General features: G+C 35.6%; 1 protein-coding gene across 8 annotated transcripts in view; it reads left to right on the top strand.

Moving 5' to 3' along the window:
• VPS13B (vacuolar protein sorting 13 homolog B) overlaps positions 1–27,572 on the top strand; it is a 485,377-nt gene that overhangs the window by 54,109 nt on the left and 403,696 nt on the right. For 7 of the 8 annotated variants that reach the window (XM_049818749.1, XM_049818740.1, XM_049818775.1 and 4 more), the window contains 7 exons: positions 679–860; positions 5,407–5,581; positions 17,229–17,497; positions 20,181–20,276; positions 20,619–20,741; positions 22,240–22,377; positions 23,747–23,834. In XM_049818749.1, coding sequence (XP_049674706.1) covers positions 679–860; positions 5,407–5,581; positions 17,229–17,497; positions 20,181–20,276; positions 20,619–20,741; positions 22,240–22,377; positions 23,747–23,834 — 1,071 coding nt within the window. Of the gene's footprint in view, positions 1–678; positions 861–5,406; positions 5,582–17,228; positions 17,498–20,180; positions 20,277–20,618; positions 20,742–22,239; positions 22,378–23,746; positions 23,835–27,572 lie in introns of those variants that run through there. The other variant, XM_049818802.1, reaches the window with a different exon arrangement.

Below are 27,572 nucleotides of genomic sequence, written 5' to 3' on the forward strand. Positions count from 1 at the left end.
TTCAGGAAAAAAACCCCCAACTTTTTGATCTTTATCTTGGTCTTCAGTGTCTGAATGTCTGAGTCTTTTTGAATTACCAGCATTCACCTGTAAGTCTAGGTGTTCTTAACTGACATTTGGTAGAGGTGGAATTTGGTCACAGTAAGAGTATTTTAAGATCACACAGAAGATCTCTGGTGGAGTGGTTTTGTGACCACTGGACCCATTTCTTTGTTCTGGCTAAAACTATTACAAGCTAATATGACTAAATTACAAAATATGTGTCATGTTAAGATACTATAATAGCTCTTGTTTGCTTTGGAAGATTCAAAATAAAGAAAATTTTTGGGGAAAATGTGCAAGATTCTTTCTGGGAGAATAATGAGAATAGTATTTATTGGTCTTATGCTTGCACATGAAGCAGTACTCTTACTTTATAAACAGATCTAAGGTACAGTGAAGGGATGAAAGTTTGTATTGGGTGTAACTAATTTGTCCTCACTTTTTAAGTATTCAGCTGAAAAAGTCTGTGACATGTTAACTTACTCTCTCTAGTCACATAAGCAAGTACTTTGCTGATGATTTAAAAAAGGCCACACAACTACCTTGTATTATATTCTTCTAGATAAGAACATGTATGCATAACTTCTTTTTCTTTTGCAATATATTTTTTTAACCTACATTTTTTTTTTTTAAAAGCCACCGATCTGGTCCTGAGAAAGATGATCAACTTTTCTGATTGCACAGTATGTCTTGATAAGAGAAATGCTAGTGGCAAAATTGAATTTTACCAGGAACCCCTGCTATACAAATGTTCCTTCAGGACTCGTCTGCATTTTACTTATGATAACCTCAACTCCAAAATGCCATCTATTATTAAAGTAGGTAACCAAAATATTTTTTTTTTGCTACTTACTTGTTAAGTTTTGAGGTTTTTCAAAATATGCTTTGAAATCTAAAGTAAAATGAAAAGTTAATGCTGTTTTTTGCTAAAGGGATTTTTTTCGATTGTGTTTTATTCATATGATGCAATTAGTCTATGTACAGTAACAGCATGTATGGAAGTAATGCTCCCTTTTCTATTTTTCTTGAAGTTTTGAAAAAGAAAACAAAGATTGTAAGGAGAAAAAAAAAAAGTCTGCAGATAATCTGTTAAAGAAAAAAAATACTGTATGCTTTAAGGTGCCTGCAATAAGATGGAAAGGAGTTTTTACTTATGTTGTTGCTTCAAATGTAGATCAAGCTCTCATAAATAACAAGAAACTTCAGTGTGTTAACACTATGTAGTGAACCATGTGAAATGGATTAGCAAGCCAAGCTGAGCTCCTAGTGTGCAGGGGTGCAATATTACTCATGGACATCTGATGCTAAGTGGCTTGTTTACATTTTGCAGTGCAGAAGCAAAAAGCTGAGTTGGTGGAGAGACTGAACTGTTTCACTTTTTTTTTTCTTTTACTGCTCTGAGTAGTAATACATGTAAGGTTTGTCTTCCCCTCCCTCTCTCAGTGAGTACCAGTGGTGCCCATTTAATTACTTGAGAACTGTTTTAAATCCAGACACAGAATTTATACCAGGTTTTTCCCCAAGTTTTAATAAAAAAAATCTTCAGCCGTATGCATTGCAAAACAGTCAATTTTGAGATAAATTTTGATGGGCATTTCTCTACAATGTGATTTAGAAGTGTCACTCAGTTTTGTTTAACTCATGACATGATTCAGGAAGTCCTAAGCTGTTGTGAACTTAAAGTTGGGAGTTAATTAGTAATCATGTCCAATTTGTGAAATGCCACTATTTCTTGTATGTGCTGTACAGCTGTATGCCTTTGATTACTCTGAGCAAATTTGGAGATTTGTGGATATGGTAATGGCCATGTGAGTATTTATCCAGATAAGGATTGTCACAGAATTCTGGATACTTGCACATGAAAATCTGGTAGTACCTGTGTTTGCAGAAATTTTATTTTTTCATGTGCAGATCTTAATTTAATAATTAAATATACGCAGACTGATTCTGCATACTAGAAAGAAATTTTTTTTTTTGGTTCAGAGTAAATGGTAAGAATTTTGGAAGTGTGCTTATTTCGAGTTTTATAAACAAGAAGTTATATAATTAATGATATTAGGATGTTTAACCATGTGCCTTGTAACTTTGGAATCTATATGAACTCCAGTGATAATAAGGAATCATATGAATGTCTAGAATTTACCAGTTCTGTGGTGACAGTATGATTACTGCATATAGACAGTAAATCTTAATGTTGAAGAGCCTGATTTTTTTAAATTAGTTGAATAGTTCTGTAAATTTTGGAGAAGTAATCTGTACCTAGCTGTAGTCCTATATGACAGTTGCAGAGCAAAAGTTTATGGCCAAATTACAAGTCTCTGACAGCACACTTTAATGGAAATGCTGACACAGTCTTCCATGTAGTTTAAAATGATACTACTGTTGTAAAAATGATGATGGTTATTACTATATTATTACTTACAATTTTTAGTGGATACTGGACTAAAATAAAAAACATACTGGAATGCACTGAGGTGGTAGTAATTTAAATAAACTTGTATTAGACTTTTCTGGTTATCTTTGGTGGTCATTTATTGCTCCTGCCCTTTTTTTAAGGCACATTTCAATTTGTTCAAAGGTGTCTTAACTTTTTTTTCCCTATGTACTCTGATTTTTTTATTATGTTGTACATAGTCTTTCTCTCTTTTCTTTTTTTAATGTTTCTTTTTCCTCTTTTTTCTTCAAGCTTTAAACATAAAATACTGTTTATGAAGGTATTCAGAAATGTGCTCAATTAAATCAAAGCATTTAGTTATGTGATGCTAGATTAATATTTAAGTGAATTAAAAATTGTTTATTATGATCCAAAGAATAATGGTACAAAGGTAATGATTTTTCTAATCTTAATCTTTTCTAGTATTCACTACCATACCATTATATAACAATTAGATCTACAAATCTGTTGACCCTTACAAATTTTACATTTGATAACTTTCTGTTTTGTTGTATGCATGGAGATTGTGTGCTGTGGATCATCAGGATATAGTTTTTAATAAATGCTGTCCTTAAAATATTTAACTATTGAATGGGAATAGCTGTGTTTTCTTACAATTGAAGTAAAAGGAGCTGTTATCAGTAAATGTAACTACTGCATTAACGGAGTTAATTCAAGGACACTTAAAGCTTTTTAAAAGTCTCCACTGCAAATGAAATTATGGTAGCTTCAGTGTGTCTGAAGGGTAGATTACTGAATGCCAGCAGCTTGTGTTCTGGTGGTTTGTTTCCCTACTAAAGACAAAAGCCAGCAGCAGTCAATCTTTCTCTCCAAATCTGTGAAGATCTTTTTAATGAAAACTTCCATACTCTGTGTTGTTCACTTGGTAAAGTACATCTGTTTTTCAGTCTTGAGTGAAATTTTCCAAGACTTCCATGTTTGTAATAGCATGTGCTATTTTTGATTACTTTGTAGGGACTAGAGTATGTTTATAACCCATATAATTTTGACTACTATGTCTATTGCAAAGTTTTGGCCCAGCTAGTCTTAATGATTTTAATTTAAGTTGAGACTTCTCAAAGGAGGACAGTTCTTAAGTACTTGGATATGTATTTGTATGCTTTTAAATTGGGAACACTAAGGTGCTATTTTCAGTTTTAGACTGAAAGGCGGGGAGGTGGCAAAACACATGTAAAATTATTAGAAAGCTTTTTGTTGCTTTTCTTGTTGAAATCATCATGGGATGAGACAACTGTGAGACAGGTGAGCTGATTTGCACCGGGGTTGTCAGTCCTGCCTCCCCCTATTTGCAGCAGCACTGACATTTGTCTGACCTGTCAGTCATCTAAGTCAACTCACTATGTTGACAGAAAGCTAATTGGACAAGAAGAAATAAATAGTTTTCCTCCAGTTTTAGTAAGATGAGTCAACTTACTGAGGGGCAGATGAATTCCACGGGCCATATAAGAGCAGGATCATGATGGGAGGGTAGTGCCATACAAGAAGTCCAGGAATGTAACATAATTTCAATTAAGCCACTATATAATTATGTTCATTACCTACAGTGCTACCTAGTGTTCCTGTCCTCCACTACGACATATACCCCTTATGTGATGTTTTAAAAGGCTTCTGGCAAAATAATATTTTTTTCTTCCGAATCTTAAGACAGTTGTTTGCTCCTTATCCTTCCTGTTGTTCACCTGCACAGAAAAGATTTATTATTGACAACTTTAATCAACTGGCCTTGAAAAATTGATATTGAAGGATTAATTTTTAATTTCCAAAATATATCTTAGGATTTTACATTGTTTTCTTTCAGAGAATTTTAAATAATAGCAGAACTCTGATACCTAAAATGTTTCCCCTAGCCTATATAAATGGCTGATACTATGTGGTCACTCGTTCTGTATGACTAAAGTTTTGGTGTTATTAATTTGCTCATATAAATTCATTAGTGAAGTCTTATTAGTATATTAGCAAATTTCTCTACAAATACTTATTTTACTACTGTATTTCTACCTGCCCATGGATGTGCAGTACTGTTTACAAAGTCAGTTTTCATGTTTCTTGAATTGGATTGCATTAAGGCCAATGCTGATGTGTAGTTACTTTCCATTTCCATTATTTTCAGCAACAACATTTAGAAATTTGACCTGGAGCTAGAGATATGTCTAATGTTACAGACAGTAATTTTATTACGATAATTTTATTTTATGCAGCTCTTATTTTAATGAAAGGTAGCTTTCTTAACAAGTCTGGTTTTGTCTCTATAGCTTGATCACATAGTAATAAAAATATTCTGAAGTATTGAATAAAATAGCTAAAATATTTAAATGAGGATAAATTTTCATCCTAGTAATTACAGTCCTTGCGAAGCTTGCTTTTGTTTAGAGAAAACTGCTTTATTTCCTGTTTGAACTTGGAATATCTAGAGAAGCTGGTTTTCTGCACTTCACTTGGAATGAATCCTTCTCCCCCCCCCCCCCGCCTCATTACTTGTCCACTTGCAAAAATATTGAGAGTGGGAAAGAATCAAAATGAAGGACCTTGTATATTAAACCCAGTATATCTAGGTTTTCTTTAGCATGCAGAGATTTTTATGAAACTCTAATGAAAATAAAAGTTTAACCAGATGCACTTCTGTTTTAGAAATTTCTTAAGCGACAATTGTAAAAAAAATAATAATAAAATACTATATACATGCAAAATACATGACATTTAACTTTTCAACCTGAAGATCTCTTGTGTAGCAACCCAAAGAGTGTATGTTTTTGACAGTTGTTTGCAGCCCTTTGCCTTGTGTTGTATTGCAGCTTTTGTTTTGAGAAATTAGAATGCACGTACAAAATGAATATGGAGTTGTATGGTTTAAAAGTTGGCTTTAATGATGACTGACCTTTGTTTTTTGCTTTTGTTCTGTTTCATTTTAGATTCACACATTAGTTGAAAGTTTGAAACTTTCAATCTCTGATCAGCAGCTTCCTATGTTTATACGTATAATGCAACTTGGGATTGCTCTTTATTATGGAGAAATAGGCAACTTCAAAGATGGGGAAAGTGAAGATTTGATTTGCCACACTAAAGATATATTGGGAAATATCACAGGTAAAAACAATATTTACTTTTTAAAAAGAAATGTTAAAAACATTAATTTCTTCTGTTTTTACAAATACAAATGGCCAAAGCTAGTCATTGTGAAGTATCTCTGCAGTCTGCAGTTTGTTAGAGGCAGTTCATTGTGCTGGGTAAGTATGCAGTGCTCTAACATCTTTTTCATGTTATTTTCTGAAAAGTATTCTGATGGTCCTGACTAAACTGAGGTTAAACTTTATGTAAAAAGACCATTTTAAGAGTTGTGAAACAGTAGGGTGCTTTGGATTTATCTGTCCCTATATTGTGCAACAAGGCACCTGTCCTTAGTCAACTTTGACTTTTCTCTTTTATTTAGTTCAAATGTGGCTGCTGCCAGTTTCGAAAAGTGATGTGTTTTTTCTCTCTTTGAAACTTGTTACTGAGACTAGCTATATTGGCATTTGTTCTAAACAGCAAAGTATTACTTTGCAGTATGTTTTCAGTAATTCTGTTCTTTTACATTGTGTAGTCTCCTCTGCTTTTATTTTCGTGTAACATGTATTCCCTCTTCTACACGATCTTTCATGGTAACTGTGACATGATCTTTTGAGGAGCATTGCATGGAGGGGTGTGCCTTTGTGTGATGGCTTCCCATCTGCTGCTTCCCAAATATTGCTAGGGTTACAACAGTAACGCATTTTGAGCTGTGAACCTTTTTACTCCAGTCCCAATTTTTTGTCGTTTTCCTAGGAGCTACCAACTTTGCTATTGTATTTTTTTTTCTAGTTGTATCATGTCATGTATTTGAGTGTTGAGGTTTCATGTTAGGTGAATTGTTAGGAATTTGCAGCAACATAAGGCAGGCATACGAGTGCTTAGTTTATATTAAAAATTAAGGGAAATAAAATTTCTTTTAATCGTGAATGTCACGATCTTGAGCATCCAAACTTGAAACTGAAGTTTTTGTAATGTATCAGGCACTAAAAATAGACAGGGGGGAGGACAGACTGTCATTCCAAATCCTAAATTTCTTGCGCTTTTGTAGTGCAGAAGTTAATTTACTTGTCAAAACAGGGAACTTATTTAGAGATTTGTGTGTTAATCTCCTCAAGATGTAAGTTTTGCATATCTCTCCAAGGTTGAATTTGGATGTGGGGGAGTAGGAAGAGATATTTACCACACAGCCAAGAGTATGATAACGGCTAGAATATTCTTGGAATTATATGTGAAGGTGATGCGGCACTTTTAAGCTATGCTTATGTTTATGGTATAACAGTTTGAAACTTTGTGTAAACTATTAAATTAATTAATTTTGTTCTGTTTAAGAAATCGACTATTTTAATTTACATAAATTTATAGATTTTTTGATCCTGTATTGCTGTCTTCTCTGGTTTCAGAGAAATAAATATATTAGAAAAATGACAGCAGTGGAAATTTTTTTTGCCAAAATATAGCCTTCAGTGTTGGTTGGCACAGATAACTGTTTCACTGTCATGCCAGATGTAGATTTCTCTGTTGTGCTCCTGCTATGTGGAGCAAATAAATAAGATGTCTGTATATAGTTGTCTTGTATTTTCTCTAAAGCTCAAATAGTTTTCTGCACAAGAAACTATTTGCCTTAGAAGAAATGTGGAGTTTGTTACACAAGACATATGATTAGAAGTACTTGATTAATATTCTAAAAATATTAATATAACTTTCTCCTGGAACTTAAAAAGCCTAGTTTTTAGAAAAATCATTAGTGTGCATTTGAAGAACTCCTTGCATCTAACCAATGTTTTGATTGTACTATTTGCAGGAGAAAGGGTGATGAACTTTTCTATGAAGAGTTGCATTACCCTTGCTTTCAGACAGAGGGTTATCTTTGTACCATGAATATCTTTTTCGTTCCCATCAAAGTTCACCCAAATTTGGCCAAGTTTTCATGCCATAGAGAATTTTGATGTATTTGGAGTTGTTTGAACTTTGTGGCTGGATTCCTGGAGCTACTAAGGCAAGTAGGACCACTTGAATATAGGAAAGACATTGAAAGAATGGAGAAATCAGTCAATATGAGAACAGCTGGGACTGGTAGGCAGTGAGTTACAAATGAAAAGATCTAAAGATTGGAGATGAAGATTAGCTTAGTAATGAGAAGACTGGGATGAACAGCTGTAACTGTGGAAGAGGATGGAAGTCAGATAGGAGGGGTATGCAGGTTTTGTTTGTTTGGCTTCTTTTGGTTAGGGTCTGAGATGGGTAGTGAAACAAATATAGTTTAAGCGAAGACTAAGGTTAAAACAAAAGGCATCTGCCTACAAGTACTCAGTCTTTTCTGCATCTCAAATGGAATTTGAGATCCTTATGTCCAAATATGAGTAAATCTTTGGCAATGCATCTCTTGTCATCCTTAGTTCTAATGTATGTCCTTAGGAAGGAATAGCAATTGCTATCTGTAAATATCATTCACAGTCTTTTTTTAACAACTGTGAATGTGATTTCCTAATTTTTCCTAAAGTAGCCTTCTAAAAAAGAGATAATATCATGTAACTTCACACTGATGTACACAAGAGTTGTCAGAAGGGTCAGAAATTAGACTAAGGTTGCAATGACATGAGCTACCAAGGGGGAAATCTGTAATTTCCTATGCGGCTTTTGTTCAACTATGCTGTGCTGAAACATTGTCATTGTACTTAATTATATGGTCATATCTGTTTGACAGAACTATCTCCTTCAGAACACAAAACAGATGGCAATTGTTGGGTGGCCAAGCCAGAGCCGTAGAAACAGTCCTAGAAGTCCATTTCTATCTTCACTGCAAAATACTTTGCCACATACAGGCTAAAACTGTTACCAGCTGTTTCTCTTCATACCATTTATGCTTGTTTCCTGCATAGAGTTTAGTATGTATGTAGGCATATGTATACACATATGTGCACATGCACGTACACACACATAAATAAAACTTTTAAATAGCTAATGATTTTTTTCCTCTTGTTCAGTGCACTTAAGCAGGAGTGCCAAATCAACATTAACCAGGTTACCCATACCATCAGTTTGTGAGTTTACTTTTTTTTCTTCGGACTTCATATTATATCTGTGTCTGAGAAGGAAACAAAACCCACTTTCTTAGTACTTCATGGTGCATTTGTCATCCAAATTTCCAATCACAGATGTGAACTTTACTGAGGAAACCTCAAATGTGCTACTATTTTCAGAAAAAATATGTAATGAAGTACAATAATAAATGGCATGTATTATCTGCTGAGCTATACTAGCCACATTTTTTTCCAAGAGTAACGCTTCATGAAATCCAAGACTAACTTCACTGGAATTGTGCCTAAATTCTTTACGGTTTAATAATGTACAGACCTCCTTTATAGATTATATTTTTATAACTCTTTGAAAGGGTTCTGAAGATTCATTAAACAGTTTTACACAGTGTTTATTAGTAAGCAGTCCCCACCCTTTCAGTTTGAAGAATTTACTGGGTTCAGTTATCACTAATTCTTAGTCTTTTGGATGGAGCTTATTTTTGTTATGTTGTTGTTGACATAATAAAATCAGTCACCTATCCATGTCTAAGAGTATTCCAGCAGCCGTTTGTTTGTTCTTGTATAACCAAATGTAAGACCCAAGACGTTGAGATTTGGCAGCAGGGTAGCCTGTGTCATGAATGTATTTTGCTGCCCGAGTAAAGTCTGCTCAAATTGTGTCAAGCTGAAAGCATTCAAAATATACAGCTAAAATTACAGGTCAGAAATACAGGTAGAAACTCGCTTTAGTTTGGTATGTAAATTCACTTAGTACTGCATGTGTGCTGGACCGTGCTGCTGCTCAGGGCTGGACAGAGCTTTTGCTTCTGAGGGATTGAGGGCTGCCTGAATTGCGGGCTTGGATGTCTGACTACTGGTAGTGCAGAGGAGGAAATGGATGTATTTCAGGGCTGAGAGATACAAAAGGGAGGAGGGTGTGGATATGAGCCTATGGCAGAGCCAGCAGTTGTAGTTGTAGCAGGCTGGGACTTGAAAATAAGCTTTTGGTTTGTGGTGGAAAAAATTGGCCAATGTAACTAGAAATAGAAACAATATAGGCATGAAAGGAGACAAGAAGCCAGGATACAAGGGAGAGCTGGAATTTAGTTGGATGGAGTTGCTGAGGTTGATGATCTAAGGCTGAAATGCTAGAGCTGGTTAAGTAAAGAATGATCCGAGAGGTATGAAGGACAGAAAAAGCTCAAGCAGAGGAAGTCTAACACTCCCTTGGCAAAAACATACAAGCAGTGGACTAGAAAAGTTGCACTGCTGAGGGAGGGGTGCAGGGCAGGCAGACAGCTGGGAAGGGTCTGCACGATGATGTTAGAAGATGCTGAGCAAGAAGCTTGGGACAGATTTGAGAAGCTGGAATCATGAGCAGTATGAGCTACTGAACTTCTGAAAGTGGTTTTAACAGTTCATGGTGCTGCCTCTTCTGAATGATTGCCTTGTGATTCTGTATTATGAAAGTTTTGGGTTTTTTTTTTCTTTCATGAAATGAAATCCATGGCAGCTGTAATTCCAGCATATGAAGCATGTTTCCCAGGTGTAAAATGGCAATAATAACAGTACCTTTCCATCCCAAAGGAATATTGTGACATTTTCTAATATTTGTAAAGCACACTGACCCTGTCGTGATCTTTACTCTCAAAAAACCTAAATGAAAATCAAGAAGGCCTTTGTGAACGTGAGGAGTTAACACTTTTACAACACTAAACAGAATAAAATGTTGCATAGATCCTATAAAACTCAAATTTTTAATGGGCTGAAGTGGTCCTTATTGAAAACTTGGTGATAAGAACAGTAGTGTGGGGAATTTTGGGGGGATACCAATAGAACAAAAAGCAGATCAAGAGTATGAGTTTAATATATTGCCTACTTTGGGCTGAATATGAGGTTTGAGTTTACTGAGAAAACCAGGTGCAAATACTTTTCAACAGCAAGAAATTCTAGGTGAGCATTAGCTGTTGAAGGAACTGACTGCAATATTCTATTAGGATAAAAATGGGAGAATTGAAGTGGATTTTTTTATCCATGCTTGATTGAGGAGAAGCAGCTGTGCACTGTGTTAAAGAGTTTGGGTACAGGAGAGTTATTCCTAAACAGTGGAGAAAATGATCCCCAGTTTGACTGAAATGATGTCAGGACAAAAGGTTGTGTGTGCCAAATTACACTTTCCTGTGTATTTTTCTTGTCCCTGCACTTTTTATCTCTCTTCTTTTGAGGGTTAAAGAGATGGAGTTATATATATGACCTTTGTACTGGGGTACATAATATTATTTCAGCTCTTCATGTGCTTTGTGGGGTAAATGACCTGTGCAGTAAACCTCACAGTCTCTCCCCGCCACCCCCTTCCAGTCATCTAGTTCCATTATTGTAACTTCTTACTTGCCTATATACTTTGGTATCCTCCCAAGGAACAGTAGGTATACTTGGAATTTGTATTTCAGCAGACTGTAAAGATGCAGCATAGACAGACACCTGCAGAATGAGGCTTGTGGGGTCAGTGCACTGTGCAGCTGTCTAACAGCCAGCATGACAGTAACTTTGTTGTAGGCATCTATAATAGCGCATTGTAGCTGGTTGCTGGGATCCCATATGCCCGAGGATGGGTATCAAGCTTGTTGTACGGAGATGGCCAGATTTCATTACTTTGAAATACACGTTTAGGCACATAGAACTGCTTACATCTGTTAACTATAACCTTTTTGTGGAGAACTAGGTTTTTATGAATGCCTTTTAAACATCTCTTTTATGTTGTCTGGCCATTTTCTTTTTTTCTTGAAAACCATTAATACTCCTTCTTAAGTAGGGACCCCAAAAAATCTGATTAAATATTTGAAAGGTGTGAGTCACAGGTTGACCTTTGTTTTTACTTATTATATGAAAGCTTAAATTGAGGCCAGTTCTGCTGCTGCTGATTTTAAAAGTGGCTTAATGGAGACAGCAGAATGCAAGCAATTTTTTTAATGCTTCCAGTGAGCAAAGTGTATTTCCAATTGATCTGCTTGAACTTGTATGCAAGATATGAAACAAAAACACTCTTCGGATTGGCTTTGTCAGACATCTAACACCTTCCTGTCCCTGTTGGGCATCTGCACTTAGATATCACTTTGAGATTAATTGTCCTGTGATTTGTACCTCAACCCAGAGGCACTTGCCCTTTTGTTGTGATATTTCACATTATTTATTCTCCTTTGCCATTAAAATAGAAAATAGATCTCCTACCTCTTGTCCTAGTGTTCTAGTGTTTTAAAATCACTGCCACTTGTTTTGTAGCTCACCCTTAACTAACTCGTACATCTGCTCCTAATTTTATTGAGGTTGGGATAGCTTAAATAATTGAAATTTTAAAATAATTGATTAGCAACCCCAAGTAATATTATGGGGAGCACTTTAAAATAATTATTGGTGTTATTTCAGCACTTTACAATTGTTGTGGCATCATTCTTTATTTGGAATTTTCTTAAGTTTGGAAGGCGATTCATTCTTTCCCTCCTTTTCCATCACTTCTTCACTAGGGTAGTGTCAGTTTACAGTAAGACAGGACAAATAGACTAGGAGTAGAAGCTTGGGGAAGTTAGTTTAATAGATGGAGGTATGTCCCATGAAAAAATGGATTCTCTAGAATTGAACCTGAAGCTTTTGTATGTTACAGTCACTTTCCATATCCAGTGGACTGTGCAACTCAGCAGGAAAAGGGAGTTATGATTTCTTCCCCTGATTTACATTTGTCTGCAAGGTGGGAGCGTATTCTGGTCTAGTAGGATCTAGAGGTTTGAGTTTAAGGAAGATGAGAATCTTGATGCAGAAATGAGAAAAAAAACTTTAAGTCTTACTATTTTGCAGTACCGATTCCTGATTCCACTGTAGTGGGTTGTCTTGTACAAAATAAGTGTGATACCTCTTAGATGTGTAAAAGTACTGTCACTTGAGTGTGCGACTTTGTTGTAATATTGTATTCATGCTACAGCTATGATGCCACCAGATTTTCAGTGTTGGGAGTACGTTTGCTTTTAAAAGGAGATGTGGAATATCTTTCAGACTAGAGTTTGGAACATAGGATTTTGGTTTCTGCTGGTGTTGGTATCATTTCCAGTTTATGTGCAGTCTCCTTCATCGATATTGCTGTGCTAGTGTAATGCATGTATAATAGATCATGAGCCACTATTTTTTAATACGTACTGTGAAGTAAAACTAAACATAAAAAATTTAAGCTAGTAGCATGGTATGAGGCAGTCAATTTATTGTCTTTCTGTGGTATAGATCCAAAATGAACATCACCTTTTGAATAAAATTCAGTTTGGCAACACGGCCACTGAATAGTATAATCATATTGGAGGGAAGTTTTACAAACATTGAACTTACTTTTTTTTCCTGTATGTTAGTCATTTCTATGCATTACTTATATAATAAATGTGTGCAAAGTAAAGTCATACAGAAAATATTTATTCCTCTGAAAGCATGTGTGTTAGTACATTTGAGATACTCCAAGGACAGTTTATGCTGCAAGGACTAATTTAAGAGCTATTGCATTCTCAAGGTTGGCACTAAAACTGTTATCAGCCAGATAATTCTTGTTCCTTGCAAATTTCTCTCTTATTTTAAACATGATTTATTCCATACATTTTGTATTTTTAATTAATCATAATGTCTTTCTAGCTGTGAGTTTGCAGTAGCTTCTTTAGCTTATAGCAGGTAAAATATGGGTGAGGATATTAATTTTAATATCTACATTATTTAGTGATACAAGAATGAATGTCTACAGCTGTCGTCTTGAAGTACTTACCAAGTTTCATTTATGCAGTTTCATGGTTGATTCAACCAGATGAAAACTTACGCTGTTGCTAGCAAGGATGGTGATGCATTCCCTCCCTCTTCCCATAGTGCCAGCACTTGTATTTATGTAGCCACAGGCTAAGCTGGCGCAGCGTTACCTGGCTGAAAACTAATACAGGCAGAAAAATAAATAGAGTGTGATTTTCTACTGGGTTAATTCCAAACTTATGGTCAGAGATAGCAGAGATTCCAGAGTCTTAGAGATAAGTATCTCAATTCCTTTAAAAGAAAGGATAGTGCATTTCTGAAGGTCAAACTTGATTTGAACACGGAAACAGTGAGATGCAGTCACACAGCAATCTTGTAATTTATGTAAAATGTATTCCTTAACTTGAATCACTGCCCTATGCTATGAAGCCTGATTGTTCCAGTGTGATCTCGCTACAGGTGGCTAGCAAGAATGGATTTAAAAACCTGATGAGTAGGAGCATTGTTGTCCTTTAACAAACTCATATATGTAAAACATGGGGGTTTTATCATTATATTTCACTATCCTATATGTTTGCAGTTGATGCAGTGGTTAGCATAGTGAGTTAAAACCAAAGAGGCTTTGTGTTTCCAAAGTACATGCTCCCCTTCATGCGTTAACTTGTTATAAAGGAATTGACATTGTATTTGTATTTTGAAGGGTTTAGAGGATGTTGTGGGTTGCTTACTAGGCTGGTGTGCATTTGTTCCAAAGTTTGACTGTTGATTACGTAATGGTTGTAGTAGTTTTAATTTAGTGACAGAAGATACGTCTATCTTCCTCCTTTTCCAGCTTCTGTCTCATAGTATATAGATATCACCCTTTTTAGTCTAGCTGCTCTTCTGTCTTACAGAATCATAGGTCATAGAATGTTTTGGGTTGAAAGGGACCTTATAAAGATCCTCTAGTTCCAATCACCCTCCCACGGGCAGGGACACCTTCCACCAGACCAGGTTGCTCAAAGCCCCATCCAACCTGGCCTTGAACACTTCCAGGGAAGGCGCACCCACAACTTCTCTGGGCAACCTGTTCCAGTGCCTCGCCACCCTTACAGTAAAGAACTTCTTCCTTACACCAAATTTCAGTCTACCCTCTTTCAGTTTAAAGCCATTACCCCTTGTCCTATGGCACTACTGTCCTGGTTTCAGCTGGGATAGAGTTGTCTTCCTAGTAGCTGGTACGGTGCTATGTTTTGAGTTCAGTATGCGAAGAATGTTGATAACACACTGATGTTTTCAGTTGTTGCTAAGTAATGTTTAGTCTAAAGTCAAGGATTTTTTCAGCTTCTCATGCCCAGCCAGCGAGAAGGCTGGAGAGGCACAAGAAGTTGGCATGGGACAGAGCCAGGGCAGCTGACCCAAACTGGCCAACAGGGTATTCCATACTATGTGACGTCACATCTAGTATAGAAACTGGGGGAGTGGGGGCGGGGGGATTGCTGCTCGGGCACTAGCTGGGTATTGATCGGCAGGTGGTGAGCAATTGCACTGCACATCGTTCGTACATTCCAATCCTATTATTATTACTGTTGTAATTTTATTAGTGTTATCATTATCATTATTAGTTTCTTCTTTTCTGTTCTATTTAACCATTCTTATCTCAACACATGAATTTTACTACTTTTCCCAATTTTCTCCCCCATCCCGCTGGGTGGTGGAGAGTGAGTGAGCGGCTGTGTGGTGCTTGCATGCGTTGCTGGCTGGGGTTAAACCATGACAACTACATGCCCCTGTAAAAAGTCTCTCTCTGACGTTCCTGTAGGCCCCCTTTAGGTACTGGAAGGCTGCTATAAAGCTTCCCTGGAGCTTTTTCTTCTCCAGGCTGAACAACCCCAACTCTCTCAGGCTGTCTTCATAGGAGAGGTTCAGCAGCCCCCTGATCATCTTCCTGGCCCTCCTGTGGACCCGCTCGAGCAGATCCTCTGGACTTCAGCTTGAGCTGGAGACCTCCAGGTGGGGTCTCATGAGAGTGGAGTAGAGGGGGAGAATCACCTCCCTTGACCTGCTGGTCATGCTTCTTTTGCTGCAGCCCAGGATACTGTTGGCTTTCTGGGCTGCAAGCACACATTGCTGGCTCATATTCAGTTTTTCATTCACTAATATGCCTTAGTCCCTTCTCTGCAGGGCTGACCTCAATCCACTCATGGCCCAGCCTGTACTTGTGCTTGGGATTGCCCTGACCCACGTGCAGGACCTTGCACTTGGCCTTGTTGAACTTCATAAGGTTTGCACGGGCTCACCTCTCAAGCCTGTCAAGGTCCCTCTGGATGGCATCCCTTCCCTCCAGCATGTTGACCACACCACACAGCTTGGTGTCGTTGGCAAACTTGTGGAGGGTGCACTCAATCCCACTGTCCATGTTGCTGACAAAGATGTTAAAAAAAGATGTTATTTTAATGGCTTCCAAAATACTAACAGATATTATAAACCAAACTATTACTTGGCATCTTTTACTGGTTTCTCTGTGTGTGCACATACTGTAGCAAGAAGTATGCTAAATGATGGCTGAATTTTATGGCTGTGTAGACCAAATGTTATGCATGACCCAGGTCCTACACCTCCACACTTTTTTTTTTTTCTCTTTTGGCATACTTTCCACCATTTCTTCTGTGCTTGCCAACAACAGTCTAGGCTAAACTACTCAAGTCATGCTCCATATCAATTCTTTTTCCTTCTACCTCTGATAGTTCTGCCTCTTGGCAATTTCCAAGACTTTATGTGCACCTCTTCTGTATTTCTTGTGTTTCAAGATTTACATTTGGATTGAAATCTGATCTCTGACACTGTTTTGTAAAGGGAGCAGGCAGGAAGCTCGCATTGCCCTTGTGGGAGGAGATGTCTTCACCTCTAAGCATGTGCAGAGAATTCACATGAGTGTTTTTTCTTATGCTTCTCCCATTGTGCAAGTGTATAAATAATTAAACTAAAAGATTAAAGACTAATTAAACTAAAGACTAAAAGGTCTAAAACTTGGACGAATGGAATCTCTGAGTTTAAAAAATAAGTAAATAGAAATGGGATATGCCTATTTCTGTTCTCAGTTAAATAATACATTCAATATTCCCCTACGGGAACAGTGCTGCATACTGTACTACCTATGGTAATTCTGAAGTAGTTAATACCCCTCGGGAGTCCCATAAGAGTGGTGGTGAAGCCAGATAGGTGAAGTTAATTGTGCTGTTTGTACATGTACAGTGTTACCCATTTGGATCATGAATCTTAGACTCATATCTTTTGGGAAATCCTTATTTTGTTCTATATGCTCTCTAATATTTTTTTCACAGAAGACCAGTTTTGTTTGTTTGACTCGAAAGTGGCGTACCAGCTTTTTTGACCATAGATAAACCTGTATCTTTGAATGCTTGAAAAACGTCTTTTAACAAAGGGGGTTTTCAACCTTAATTTTTGGATCTGTGCTGTGTTTACATTTTCCTTATTAAGGCTTTCGCAATTGAAGTCCTTTTTTTATTTTGTTTTAAAATTTAAAACTACAAGTTTTTAATATATCATTATTTAGTAGGGTTTAATTTGCAACTTCAGAAAGGCTTTAATGGAAGGAATCTTGAAAGCATGTAGTATACATGACTAATTCTGGTCTTACTGCAAATGTACAATAATAAAACTATTGTGAAGAACCTTAATTTTTTTTTTTTGAGGAAAATGCTAATGAATCAAATGTTTTGAAACTTATATTCAGAAGTCTAAGACTTCTACTTATTTTCTGTCATTATCAACAAAATATCAGTGAATGATATGTGGAATACTGTCCTAGATAAATTTCACATACTATAATTTTGAGTATAATAAATGAATTTTCAAGCATGGGTGATTTGAAATTTTACTTAGTGTTTGTTTAAAAGGTGCAGAAGATGAAACAAGCTCAGTAATGCAATATCCTACACAGTATATTAATCAAGATCCTTACTTGCATCATGACGATGACCAGCAACAGGGATGGGTTTCTTGGGCTTGGTCTTTTGTTCCTGCTATTGTGAGTTATGATGATGAAGAGAATGATTCTAGTGGAACTGATGATGGAACAATGCTACATCCGCAGAAATCTCAATCCCTCAAGGATCCTATTATTTCAGTTGGGTTTTACTGTACAAAGGCAACAGTGACTTTTAAGGTAAGCATTGCTCTGTGTCATATAGGATTTATTTGGCTTGTTGAGAAAGTGCGTAAAGACTATCTGCGTGCTTGTATACCCTTTGACTCAACACAAGGAATATTACATTAATGAATAGCAAAAAATGTGAATGTTGAAAGTTCTTCTTGTATCATAATGTACTGTTAATTGCAATTTGAGGCTTTTTTGCCATTTGAGCTAGAAGCTGAGTGCAAACATTTTAATCTTCAAGGGAAACCACTTAATTTACTTAGATTAATAATTTTTGATAGGAGAAAAAGCTTAAAAGGCTTTCTATGAATGTTTACTGCAGTATTCTATCTATCTAATGTTTATATAAATCTATTTCTTTATAAAAAAGCTTTAGCTTCATATAGCTTGTGAATTGAAGGAATACTTTTTTCTTTTTTTAAACTATAATCTGTGCAAATATGAATTTAAACTGATAACATTGAAATTATTTTCCATGGGTTGGATTTGAATGGTGTGTAGAGAAAAATTTGAGTATTTTCTGTAAACAAATCTCAGAATAGTTGCTGGGCTTCCCCTATTCCTTTTTTAAGCTTGCAGAAGGGAATATGGGGAGTCTGAATAAGATATTGAGATGTACTGACAGAAATTAAAAATTAAGGTTCTAAATTAGCAAAATACTTTTAACATGTGCCAAACTATATGGAAGGAATTCTGTGTGCATAACTATAATAGAAAGTGGCTCTTGCTTTTACAATTAAACATATATTAAATCAAGGCCATAACTTTTCAGAACAGGAAATAATACTATTTCTATGTGCAGCAGAATAACTTAAGGTTGACTTTAATGACTTTGAGCTTTTCAGATGAACTGCAATACTTCCATAACCCTCTTATAATGTTTATGTGCCTGATTATACACTCAATACCATCAGAGGCTCCCTGTGCCTTTTCTACCCATTTGGCTTGTCACCTGGGCACAAGAGAGTGTTTTGAGGAGCTTCATGGCAACTCTGTCTTAGCTATTTTTGTTTGGTGGTGTAGCAGAGCATTTAGCTGCTCAGCAACTGTCAGAAAGGGTGAGACAAGTGACGTTGGGAGTATGCAGGCATTCTGTGGGAAGCTTAAGGTTTTAAGCCTTTAGTCTCCTGGCAAATTTGGCTGCAAAATTTGAGGACATCAACAAACATTCAGTTATCTTTTGTGTCAATCTACTTCAGCCTTCATTTTAAAACAAACAAACAAACAAAATCCACCCCCCCCCCAAAAAAAAACAAAAACCAACAACCCAAATCCAAAACAACCAACAACCAAAAAAAAAAAAAAAAAAAATCATGGAAAATGTTTTCTTCCTCCTTTATATCCCTGGGACACCACTTAAAAAAACCCCAACTTTAACAAACGAGCAAAACTCAAATTTCTCATTTATCATGGCTCTGCATCTTTCTTTTGTTCTTTGTCATACAGTAGTAATTTTGTGCGCTCTTTCCTCACATGAGAAAACTCATTAAAAATAATAGGAACTTCTTTTTTAAACATGATTTGCTGGATTGGGTTTTCCTAAAGTTTCATTGACAAGTTTATGTATTTTATATTAGGAAGTGATAAGAACTACTTAAAATGTAACATCTTGCATTCTATAAATTTAAAATGTGAAGTGATATATGATACTAATATGGTGACAGTTAGGAGGAAAACAGAATTCATTGTTCTGCTTGCATACAAAGAATGTATGGAATTAATTTGTGGTTCATATTTTGGTTAAAAAATAAGGTCAAGTTTCTGCATTAGCATTCTGAACAGTTGATATCATTCCAGTTAAAATCATGCCAAATTAAATGTAGCATTTTCTAATAATGGTGAAAATGATTCTTGTAATGTTTGAGTTCTTTTAATCAATTAATTGCTTTTCCTCTACCGTAATTGCACACAGCTGAAGGGTGATCGGTAATTTTTTTTCATCCAATTTTCTTGGACATTTGGATTACAAAATTTTAATTTAAAACAACATCCATGTGTATCTGCTCTTGAAAATAATGAGAGCTTGTGGATATTTTTATATAAAAATTAGAATTTGAACTATTTAAGTTGCTCACCATAAACTTAAGTATTTTTTTAATGTGAAACATAACACCTTCATTATTTTGTGCCTCTTTTTTCCTTTTTCTTAGCTGCAGGTTATATGCTTTTTAACCTGAGTGTGTGTTCTAGCACTTTAAATTTTTACATCAAAATCATGCAAGAAATATAAATGCATGTTTGTCTCAATTTCCATGACAAAAAACAAAAATGAGTATGGTTGTAATCAAAGTGTATCCTTAATATTATCATGCTGTTTAATTATTTGCTGGGGAGAATAAATAATGTATTTATGGATTTTTACAGCAATTTATAATCTAATTTGATACTGTGTTAATAATGCAGCTGTGTACCTGTTTCATCTTTTCACTTATTTTCTCTTTAGATAAGCAAACTAAAAATACTATAGTGTATTTAAAACTTTCTGTTATGGCATACTTCAACCAGAAGTTGAGTATGAGAAATTCTAATATGGATAATGCATTACAGCTGTTTAACTGCACCTGTTTCCTGCTTGTTAATAAATTTTGGCCCATAGTTTAATTTGTCTTAATCAGTTCTGTATATTAATGACGTTACTGCTTTTTAATACTAATATTGACTTAGATAAGGTGTTTATCCTATTGTTTCATAGCTCACTGAAATGCAAGCTGAAAGTAGTTATTACAGCCCTCAGAAAGTAAAATCCAAAGAAGTTATATGCTGGGAACAAGAAGGAACCACAGTTGAGGTAATTTTCCATTGACAGGATTTTTTTGATTCATTATAAATAATGTAGTATATAGTTACCAATAAAATATTTTGAAATTATTTCATTACTGATTTTTTTTCATGTTCTGCTATATTGGATATGTTTATTGTAATAATCATGTAGATAGAAATTCTCTAAACTTCTAGTGCTAAGGTGATCAGACACTAAATTAATCCCTTCTAAGTGCCCTGTTTGATTAACTTGCTATTTATTAAAGTCTAACTATATAAACCTACACATATTTTGGTTCACTTTTCTCCATCTTTTCTATTTCTCATGGAGTAGAATTCTTCAAAGTAACTTTTTCTTTTTCCTCACTAGGTCCTTATGAAAGGTGAACTTTTCTTTGATTGCCAGATAGGTTTTGTTGGTTGTCAAGCTATGTGCCTTAAAGGAATTATGGGAATTAAAGACTTTGAAGAGAACATGAATAGGAGTGATGAAGTGAGTATATTGAAACATCAGTTGACTTGCTGAATAAGCAATTCTGGTATGTTTTATTAAAATATTTGATAGCAAGAATTGGAAAGGCTGCTGTTATCAGTTGTGACTTAAGTTTTTTGGATGTGTCACTGGAATATAGAGCTCAGTGTCTATTCCTTACAGTTGGAAAGACAAATGTCTGAGTGAGAAGCTGAAAAACGCTACCCCTCCATCATTATGTATCTGTGCATACTTTGACCTTGCATAACAAATTAAAACACAGTTGAAAACCTTTGAAAGTACTTAAATAACAGAAGATTGGAAGTGAAGAAATGGGAACACTGTACGTTAAAGATAATAGAAGTATGGCTCAAATATTGCATGAGTGTTTTGCTTCATTTTTCATTAAGGTTGAGAGCAGTATCAAGTGAAGGAGTAAAACAGTATTAATTTCTATGTTTTAAATAGAAGCAAAGCTTCCATTGCTTAAGACAATCAGATATTGATATGAACCACTCTTAAAGTATTTAATGAAGTGGTGCATGAATTTCTAAATTCAATAATGAGGATTTTTGGTTGAGCTATAGATAGAATAGTGCCCTTAAAGTACTGGAGAACAGCAACTATTATCTGTGTTTAACTGAAAACAAGTAATGCAGCCAACAACAGACCTGTTAACTTGATGTTAGTGCTCTGTGAAGTCTTTAATACTGGGATGGGTGGGTGAGCGAATGAGTTTCCTGTAGGTTAGTTGATAAGGGACACTTGGGTTTTTGACCTTTTTCATTTTTCTGCCACCCTCTAGGACATGAATCTTAAGAAAATCTGTTTTTGTGAGAATGGTGGTGATGTTGATACTGCCTCACCTGTTCTGTTTCTGTACTGCTATACTTGGGACTGTGCCTTTTATAAACATTCCAGCTTTGTTGTATGTGACTGAGAATAGATGGTTGGAAAAAAAATCAATTGCATATAAATTACCTTTTTGGAAGAATAATTCCTCATGGAAAAGTTTTGTTGATTTCAGAGGGTTTGGGATATGGAGAAGACATGTGAAAATCTAGATGAATGAAGAAGAGTAATAAGGTAGCAAGCAGGTCATACATTGAAATAACTGTTTATCATGAAGAGGATAGATAAAGCATCTGAAAGGCATTGGTCAGTCAGAGAAATGGAGTATGTAGTGACAAGATCATGTATAGTTCAGAGGATGGGGAAGAATTTGGAGTAACAATGATCTGAGGTTATTTTCTGTTAAACTGAAACTAGGATGTTCTGTGTCATGGGTTGTATAATATTCACTAGCTCAGGCCATTCTAATTAATTTGAAAATGGGGAGGGACTGGACAGGAACTTCAGAATTATTTGAATGAAGTCATTTTAATTGTCTTCATTCATAATGAAATGTGCTCTTGAGGGATGCTACCATGTCATTAGTGTGTTATGACAATTGAAACTGCTCTGTTAACGTGACTGTGTTTTTTTTTCCCTTTGTCTTATTTTCTGTTACCTCATGAAGGAGGCCTACTTCTTTAATTGTGGAGAAAATTTGAGTGCAAAAGGGATGACATACCTTACCAATTCACTATTTGATTACAGAAGTCCAGAAAATAATAGTATTCGTGCAGAATTTATATTGGATGCAGCACATCATAAGGTCAGAGAATTGCATTTTTCTTAGAAAAAAATTTTCTAATGCTCTCTAGTGGATTTCTAATGACTATTTAGATCTGTGTACTATTAGAGGACTGATTTTTCATTACTTTGTCATGTTTAACTGAATCTTACTTTGCAGATGGCCAAAAAAGGTAAACCTGTTTGTGTTTAAAAAAAAAAAGTAACAAAAACATGTCCAACAGAAACCTCAAACTCCCCTCCTGCCCTAAAAGCTGAATCAATGCCATAGTTTCTAAAAGCACTAACTACAGAACACCTGCAGAGAAAAACAGAGATAAGAGAGAATGCTAGCAAAAGGTCAAGCTTTACCAGCTCATACTTCTTTAAACCAAAACAGTAAGTAGTTCATGGTCTTCAAACTAGGAAGTGCTCTCTTGGAAACCAGGTCTTGGGCAATGTTGATTTTACTGTCCTTGTGCTGTATTTGTCTACTTAGAGGAAGTCTTGCTCATTCTGCCTTTGATAGAGACAAATTTTCAGTCACCAATAGTCTCTCTTGTAAATTGTGCAGTAAAACTTTATTCCCTGATTGTCTGCAATTTTTAAAGACTGGATGTGATCACCAAGGTGGTCCCTTCCAGGTGTGTTCATAGGTGGAGTTCTATGCTCTGTGTTATTGTACAGGTAAGCCATTTACAAATTTGAATATATCTAATTTATTTTAAATATTACTGTTTTCACCTTTTTAGTACTACTGATGAAGAAGAGTAACCCTGAAGAATGCCATAAAACAAAAGAAAATAATTAGTGAAATCACAAGTACTTAAACATATTCAAACATTTTCCATAGTGCATTTTAGTTTTAAGCTTTACTTTTTCCTTTGCCTGTCTTCGATATTTTTGTGATTTGCCTATTTTTTGGCAAAAGGGGAAGCAAACTTGCTGTGTAATAATGGATTATATTATGTATAAATCCCAATGATGGAATAAGGTCTTAAGTTTCTTACTGTTTAAAGACAAAACCATAATATTCCTTAAATGAAAAAATCCAGAATGAATGAGCTTTAGTTTTCAGTGTATTTAATTAGGTAGTACTGTTGGATGCAAGAGGTCAAGTGAAGAATACTTACACCATTAAAGGTACTAATTAACTAGATGTTATTGATGAATTAGTCAGCATGTCCACTGGAATTATGGATGTGCCTTTGTGTGGCCTCAAATAGAAGTTACATTACCTATCAGAAAGGTGAATTCTTTGGGATAACCTCTGTCCTTTGTTTTGATAAGCCTTTCTGTGTGTTGATGCACAAATCCAAACATGAATATATCTCTCTCATACCAATTTATCAGTTGGTAATCTCAAGATTCTTTCCTTATACAACGTTTTCTTTGCTTTGCTTTGTTGGCAGGAGACGTACACAGAGATAGCTGGAATGCAGAGGTTTGGGGCTTTCTACATGGATTACTTGTACACAATGGAAAGCACCAATGGCAAAGGTACCTTTTTTCTTTGTTTACCCTGTTAAATAATAGAAACAAAGACTTTTCATGCCCATCTGGTCGTTGACCAACTGTCCTCTAACTTACCTTAGATTTACCACGAGGTTCATTGTTAAAATAGTTTCATCTTCACTGATGTGTTTGAGGTTAGCTGTTTTGGTTAGGTGTTGATTTTTGGTGTTCTTCCTGTTTTTGTTTTCCTGCATGAGTAATCACAATGATATCTTTTATAGTCAGTTGCTAAACTGAAAATAATTCTCTTGTAGCAGTGGTGAAGTTCATAAAGTATGATTTCCCCCCCCAAGTTGTTGTCATTATTGACTTTGGCGGGGTGGGGGGTGGTAATATTTCAAGAAACCCTTGTTGAAGAATAAAGTTAATCGTATACTTGGTGCAGAAGATGAAAAGGACTGGCATTTTCTCCTATGAAGAAAAATGCGAGGATGAGAGTTAGTGTGGAGAGTTAATGTTTAATATACGTATCTGAAAAATTTTGTGAGCAAGTATTAGCCTAAACCATGCACACATAGATATTGGCTAATTCTAAGTAATTTTTGAGATTCCTATCAATTCTTTTCTAAATCTGAGACAATACAGTGAAGTCAATGCAGTAAATATATCTACTTTTGTGACTGTTATAAAACCCAGGACAAAGGAGTTAATTTATCAGCAAGTAATATGTACGTATTTTTATACAGGTATTCCTATCATGAATTGTAATGTGATTCTCCCCGCCCCGCCCCGGGACGATTGTCATCTATAGCTGCTGCTCTGCATTTTTATTGCCTAAATAATGCTTTATTCCTCACCTGTGTGTTTATTATCATGAACACTATTTCTGTGGGTATCTTTTAGGAACTTCTTGCTATTTTGTGACCAAATGTTTATCCGTCCTTGCTACCTAGTCCAACCCATCTGGGTTTTTTTGTGCGTTTTTGTCTCTATGTGAGAGAAGTCTCAATTCCTAATGTTTTTGTTTTCTGGACTTGTTGGACATGAAGTATAAAAAGAGTAGGAAAGAAAAACTTCCGGTTTGGTTAGAGGATGGATCATGCAAAGCTTGATAAAAGAAATAAATGATGCTATTGCCTTCGCTAGTAGAGGGATATACTAGGTAATTTAACAGTTCTTTCCTGGCTCTGAGGCTTTCTTCCCTTTAATCATGTGAAGTGAAGCTGAGAAAATGTACTTTAAGTCAAGATTCTGCTGCAATCTTACTTCTGGTTTCAATAAAGAAATAACTGTTTAATTGCACACGGAACTTTTGTGTACAGAAGTTGAAGACATAGGATGAGCCTTATGTCCTTTTTAAATTTTGGTAGAGAAATTTGAATATGCACAGGCTATTTGATTATAAGGGAACATTGATTTTGTGGAGTATTTTGTCTTGTTTCTCTGAAGGCACAACTAATGTAATGACATATCTTTTTCTGACTGTAACTGTTTTCAGAAATTGCTGAACTTGGAAACACTTTTTTTTTCTCCTTAAGGTCAGGCTACTGGTATTTTCTGACTACCTTTTCCCCTCCTCAGCTTCTCTTCTGTTTCTTTCAGTTTGCTTTCTCAGGGCCTTGGCTTTTATTTTCTGCATCAGTCACTAGGAACACCCCCCCCAAATGTATCTTGGCTTCCTATCAAACCTTGCTGTGTGCTTTTACTTCAGTATTATTCCTCTGATTTCAGCTACCAGACTACATAAAAGAATGGAGTAATTAAATCACTTTAATGCTTTAAATGGTTGTTATAGCTCTAGAATCAAGACCTTAAACCCTTAAATTTTCAAATAGTTTTTTTCCTCAGAAAAGCAAATGTGACATTTTCTGCTAGTTATTTTCTAGCTAATTTTTCCATATTGTGAGTCAACTGTAATTATTAAATAGAACATGAACAAATAGGTGTAACTTATTTCTTTAAAATGAAGGTATAAATACCTCAAGATTTTGAAAACAATATAAATCTTGCTACATTTTTAATGTGTGGTGTTTATACGGAAGTGTTTGTGTAACAGTTTACATTTTACTATTTCTGGTTTTGACACTGACTGTTTTTAGCTACAATCAGTGCACACCACCACCTCCTAAAAAAACCTAACCCAACTTAAGTTATAGGAGGCAGTTACTGTGATTGTAAGATTTTTATCTGTCAAGGCAATTTTGGTTTGACACATTCTTTGCACCTTTAACCTTTCCTGAAGCATACGATTACTGATTAAACCACAAGTGCCTCCTGGATAACATTAACCTCAGGAGTTTCATCTGTCACTTATAGAAGTGTATTAATCGCTTCTAGTGTTTTGAATGAAAACAAGATAGTCATGCACAGTAGTTTTATTTTGCAATTCTGCCTGTCCTTCCCTTCCAACTTTATTTTTCTATTTTTTTGCTTTCAATACAAAACAGTCATTTCCCTGAAGCATTGTGCAGTCTATCAGTTCCCTGATCACTGATTTGCATGACCTACAGACCTAATGGGGTGTACTTTTGAGGTTATGTTTTGTTTATAATGTGTACCTATCTATTTTGGTGGCAAGTTTATTATGCATCACACTCATTTTAAGATGATTTTTTTTGTTAGTTAGAATTAGACATATGATTTGTGGAAAGCTGAATACCCAGTGATCGGAAATTATTTTCCTTTATGCAGCTGCAAAGTTTCAAAAGTAACCTGTGATCACCTCCTTCTGTAGAACCAATAGGTTTTATATTACATTCTCTTTGCACTGAATTAAATGGAACTATTCCAGAAAGTGGTTTGTATAAATTCTGTCACTTCAGTGTTATTCGTATACATACAATATATACAAGTGAGTCTGTTTTTTTCTTTTTGAAAAGGTAGGCTGTTATTACGTCTAAAGGCTTTTGGCCTTAATATTTTTTATGTGAGGTTATGGGTTGTTTTACACTTCTTGATAGTGTTCATCTGAACTGGATACCGTGTAGAACTGGAAGGACGAAAATGTGTGTTAATTGCATGTTAAATAAAGCATACCCTCACAACAGGTTGTATGCTGTCTTTTTTTAAAAAAAGTCTTTTTCAGGATTTATTAAAAAGGTTGTAACTTGGGTTTCATCTGAAGATTTGAATAGGTTTTATAAGGCAGTATCTTTCCATCCTTTTTTCTTTCTTTTTCTTTCCAAAAATGGTAGACAAAACACCAAAGGAAGCAGAGGCTATAAATGCTCTCACCATCAACTTCTGCTGGGCTTTTAGGGACAAAGTTAATTCTTCTGCAGAGTGTATAGGCCTGTAAAGGCCTGCAGAGCATTAGGCCAGCTCTGTGTCAAATTTGGCATAGTCCTGGTTTATTTGAGGGCCTTTCTCCTCACCAGTGCTTAGAAGCAAGAACATTTTACAGAGCATGATTTAAACATAAGGGAAAACCCCCCTATCCTTCCTTCCTTCCTTTTCCGCAAGCTCACTTCCCTCATTAAAAAGACTGTTTTGAATGAGTACAGTAAAGGAGGGAGGGAAAATGGAGTGTTCCCCTGGAGGGTAAAAAATGACTAGGTTCCTCTTGGGCCACCAGAAATAAAACTTGCTTTCTTTCAGTTGGTTTAAAAGTAAGATTTGCCTTGAAGTTGTGAAGCACATCATGTCATGCTGCTTAACCACAAAGCCTCAGCTACTCAGAAGTTGAAAGATCCTACATATCTTGGACAAAGTGGGTATGTCAACTGTCTGCAGCAGCTGCAGCTCCCACTGCCCAGTCTGATGAGCTGAGCTTGTCTTGCCATT

The sequence above is a fragment of the Accipiter gentilis genome, chromosome 2 (genome assembly GCF_929443795.1).
Source record: "Accipiter gentilis chromosome 2, bAccGen1.1, whole genome shotgun sequence".
NCBI classification, from domain to species: Eukaryota; Metazoa; Chordata; class Aves; order Accipitriformes; family Accipitridae; genus Astur; species Astur gentilis.